The sequence below is a fragment of the Camelina sativa genome, chromosome 8, assembly GCF_000633955.1.
Source record: "Camelina sativa cultivar DH55 chromosome 8, Cs, whole genome shotgun sequence".
Classification (NCBI taxonomy): domain Eukaryota; kingdom Viridiplantae; phylum Streptophyta; class Magnoliopsida; order Brassicales; family Brassicaceae; genus Camelina; species Camelina sativa.
Window position 1 is genome coordinate 24,982,385 of NC_025692.1, and position 3,723 is coordinate 24,986,107.

The 3,723-nt window shown below is 33.3% G+C and overlaps 2 protein-coding genes across 2 annotated transcripts in view; both read left to right on the forward strand.

Annotated features, from left to right (window-relative positions):
* Nucleotides 1-1,517, forward strand: part of LOC104708478 (cytokinin riboside 5'-monophosphate phosphoribohydrolase LOG7) — a 6,652-nt gene extending 5,135 nt beyond the window's left edge. The window contains exons 6-7 of the mRNA XM_010425058.2: nucleotides 865-1,008; nucleotides 1,097-1,517. Of these exons, the coding sequence (XP_010423360.1) occupies nucleotides 865-1,008; nucleotides 1,097-1,192 (240 nt within the window). The 3' untranslated portion in view covers nucleotides 1,193-1,517. The remainder of the gene's footprint in view (nucleotides 1-864; nucleotides 1,009-1,096) is intronic.
* LOC104709914 overlaps nucleotides 3,179-3,723 on the forward strand; it is a 925-nt gene continuing 380 nt past the window's right edge. The window contains exon 1 of the mRNA XM_010426455.2: nucleotides 3,179-3,720. Within this exon, the coding sequence (XP_010424757.1) occupies nucleotides 3,302-3,720 (419 nt within the window). The 5' untranslated portion in view covers nucleotides 3,179-3,301. The remainder of the gene's footprint in view (nucleotides 3,721-3,723) is intronic.

The window sequence follows — 3,723 nt, forward strand, 5'->3', positions numbered from 1 at the left end:
AAATTTAAAGTTTTAATTTTTAGATATGCATCATTTACAATTTGATAATTTGACAGATTATTAAAATAGGAGAATTGATATTATTATTCATAGATTTGAATTTATGTGATGTGTATAAGTCAATTTGTCTATAATATTTATAATTTATTGTAAATAGTGCTTTTTAAATATTACAAGTTCAATTCCTAAACCATAAAATTTATAACATTCGAAAGTTTAATCTTATTTTGTTATAGTTGTTCCAATTCATAATTTTTTAAAAAATAAACAATTAAAAATATATCTATAAATTAATAATTATTAATTTACACTATAAAATAATAATTATTAATTTATAGATAAATTAATATCACTATAAATTAATAAAATGTCTTAGTCCCAAATTATTAATTTATAGAGGTTTTACTGTATTGTGATGATATGAGCTTTGCATTATTGTTATGAGTTACGACCGGAATATGCCTGTTGAATATTTATTCTCTTATTAAAAAACCTTCAAGAGTGTTTTTATATATAGAAATGTTCATTTTAATTTGACTGTATAAAGATACAAATGGTAGCATATGGTACGTCGTAATAATCACATGGAACAAGATTCCTCTTGAGATTCTTTATACCTCTTAACTTTTTTTTTGTACTATTCTTATTTTAAATGTTAGTTTAATTGTTCACATTCTATAAGCATGTAATATGATAATTTGCATGAATATAAAAAACGATGTGTTGTCACGACGTACGACTACATAACCCCTGATTGTGAGACCGGAAGCTTCCGATGTCGTAATCTTTTTTTTATACTAGTAGTACCATTTTTAAAAATATTTGGTGTCTAACATTATTTTTTGGTCAATAATTTAATGACAGGTGGGTCTTCTTAACGTGGATGGTTACTACAACTCGCTGTTAACGTTTATAGATAAGGCTGTGGACGAAGGATTTATATCCCCAATGGCTCGTAGAATCATCGTCTCTGCACCGAACGCTAAAGAGTTGGTTCGACAACTCGAGGTATGAATGATTTTACTACATTCTGATAGAAGTGACATCGAATTCGTGATTTGTTAGACTCATTTTAGTACACTAAAATGTTATGTAGGAATACGAACCGGAGTTCGATGAGATAACATCAAAACTGGTTTGGGATGAAGTGGACCGGCTCAGTTATGTACCGGGTTCGGAGGTTGCTACGTAAAGGATAACATTATGGGGGAGTTTATTTTTTGGTAAAAGTAAAGCAGTGTACAGCGGAAATTGAAGTTTTTTACCTTTTTAACATCCAAAGGAAAAGGTCGGAAAGAAGACAAAAAATAAAAAAAAGTATTGGGGTCGTTTTGATAACGTTATTTTGTAGGGGAGGTTAATGTGTGAAGTGGATAAACCACGTGGGTAACTGCTAACCGCGTCTGTACCAAACCCCATCATCCCCACTTGTCTTTGTACATTTTGGTTTAATGGAAAAAGAAGGATAGGGCTCTGTATCTCAAGAAAATGACAAAACGATCCTTTTCTTTTGAATATTTTTTAATTCTATAATTATCTTTTTAGTTCATCTTCTGCCTAATGTGTACATTATTTGAATAATTCAATTTTTTTATTTTATTTCACTAGATAAATCGCATACGTGATACGATAATATATTTGTGGCCATTAGTAATAGTATAGAGAATATTCCGAGTTAAACGTATACGTATATACAACATAAACTAGTTGTCGGCTAAAGATGGAAATTTCATTAGCTTTCTGAGCACTTAAGTTAATCAAACAAACTATTCATAAAGTTATAATCCAAATCCAGAGACCTCACAGGCTATTTTTTTCTAATTTATTCTGCCAAGATAAAATAAATACTCTGCCTTTGCATTGCATTCTAAACTATTTGCTCAAGTGAAAGACACAATCACACAAACTAGATAAAAGTAAAACATAGACAATCACACAAACTATAGTCAAAAATACTCTGCCTCTCAGTGCATTGCCCATCTACTTATATACTACTGTTATTGATTTAATCTATAGGGCTTGAAAGTTCTACTCTCTCTGTCTGCAGCAAACAGAGTCGGGTTTTCCAACATAAAACAAATGGGCTCCTGCAATACTATCAGGCCTCACCGCCTCAGCCCACTATTAATTCAGCAAATAAGTCCATGAAGTCTTCCACTCCTACAGTCCAGTCCCACCAAAAAAACAGAGGAATCAGGTATCACAACATCACGCAAAAGGATTAGTGCACAAGTTAGCGATGTCATCTGCATCACCAAATCTCACTGCAAAAGGATTAGAGTTTCAGTTTTAAATCTACCTCTTGTCAAAGTGACAATGTAGGGCAAACAAAAGTGAAGTCCAGTGGGTAGAAAAATAGAATCACATACCTTTTTCCCCACTCATAGAGTTTCACCTGAAACCATTATAATAAGTCGATTACCAATTTTAGCTTCAGGATTGACCTTCGGTGGCTCTTTGAGTGCGTACATTAGGGGAAAAAATGGTTTAACACATGTTAAAGAAGGTTCAAGGTTGTATGGAATTGGAGTAATAAAGTATTGACTTAATTCTGCTATGGTCAAATACTCAGGTTTAAACTTAGGTTATGATACTTACTAATAAAGAGCTTCCCAATTCCTCTACAGGATTGACCTTAGCTTATGAGTTATGACACTAAGTCACTAACTAACTAGAACTATAGAAGCAGCATAAATGGTTTAACTGACACATGTTAAAGAAGGTTGACACACTAAGTACCTTGATGAACTCTTGATAAAAAATAACTGCCTCGAGGGATTATGCACCATTGGTAAAAAATTGATTTAGGTGATAGTGAGTCGGAACGGTTCCTGATATGTATGAATCAAAATATAAAAAGACTAAACTTAATTATTAGGAAAAAATAAATGATTCTTTAGGTTGGTTGGATCCGAATATATTTCCCATCTAATCTTCACATTCACATCTTTAAATCTTACTATAAAAATCTGTCCCTCTTGAATTGTTTATGTTATAAAATTGAAGAGAAACTCATATCAAAAATAGAAAAATGGACAAAAAGTAGTAAACAATGATAATTTATATTTTCATAAATTTGTCTCTCTTCCAACCAAAACAATAATTCAGAAAAAAATACAAATAAAAAGAAAGTAAACGTCTCTCTTTAATAATAAAAAATAAATAAAATACACACACAAAGATAGTGACAAATGTTCAAATCATAGACTTCAATAATTGAACTCAGAAGAAGAACAAAACCCAATCAGCCACACATATATTCACATAAACCCAAAAAGAGAAGACGAAGAAGAAGACTTTAATGGAGATTATTCCGCCGTCACAATCTCCGGTAACACCACTCCGCCGTACAAAATCCATCCCCACCATGACGACTTCGAACACTCAAGAAATCCCTTTCGACATCGCTTCAACGCCGCCGTCTTCCTTCGACTACGACCTGATCACCACAAAACCATCTTCTTTCGTGGCCTACACGTCTCTCAGAGATATCATCTCCTCTTCTTCTCCGAGTAACTCGTCGCTCGCTTTACCGATGATTTTTCACGGTAGCTGCTCTCCGGTTATTTCATCATCCGTCGGAGATATCTCGATTCGTAACCGTCTCGTTAAGCAAGCTGCTCTGTCTTATCTTCAACCAACGGCTTTGACTTCTTCCGACGATTCTCCTGGTTCTCAATTCTTCCGCCGCGTATGGCTTCAAATATCCGCCGGGTTACAGTT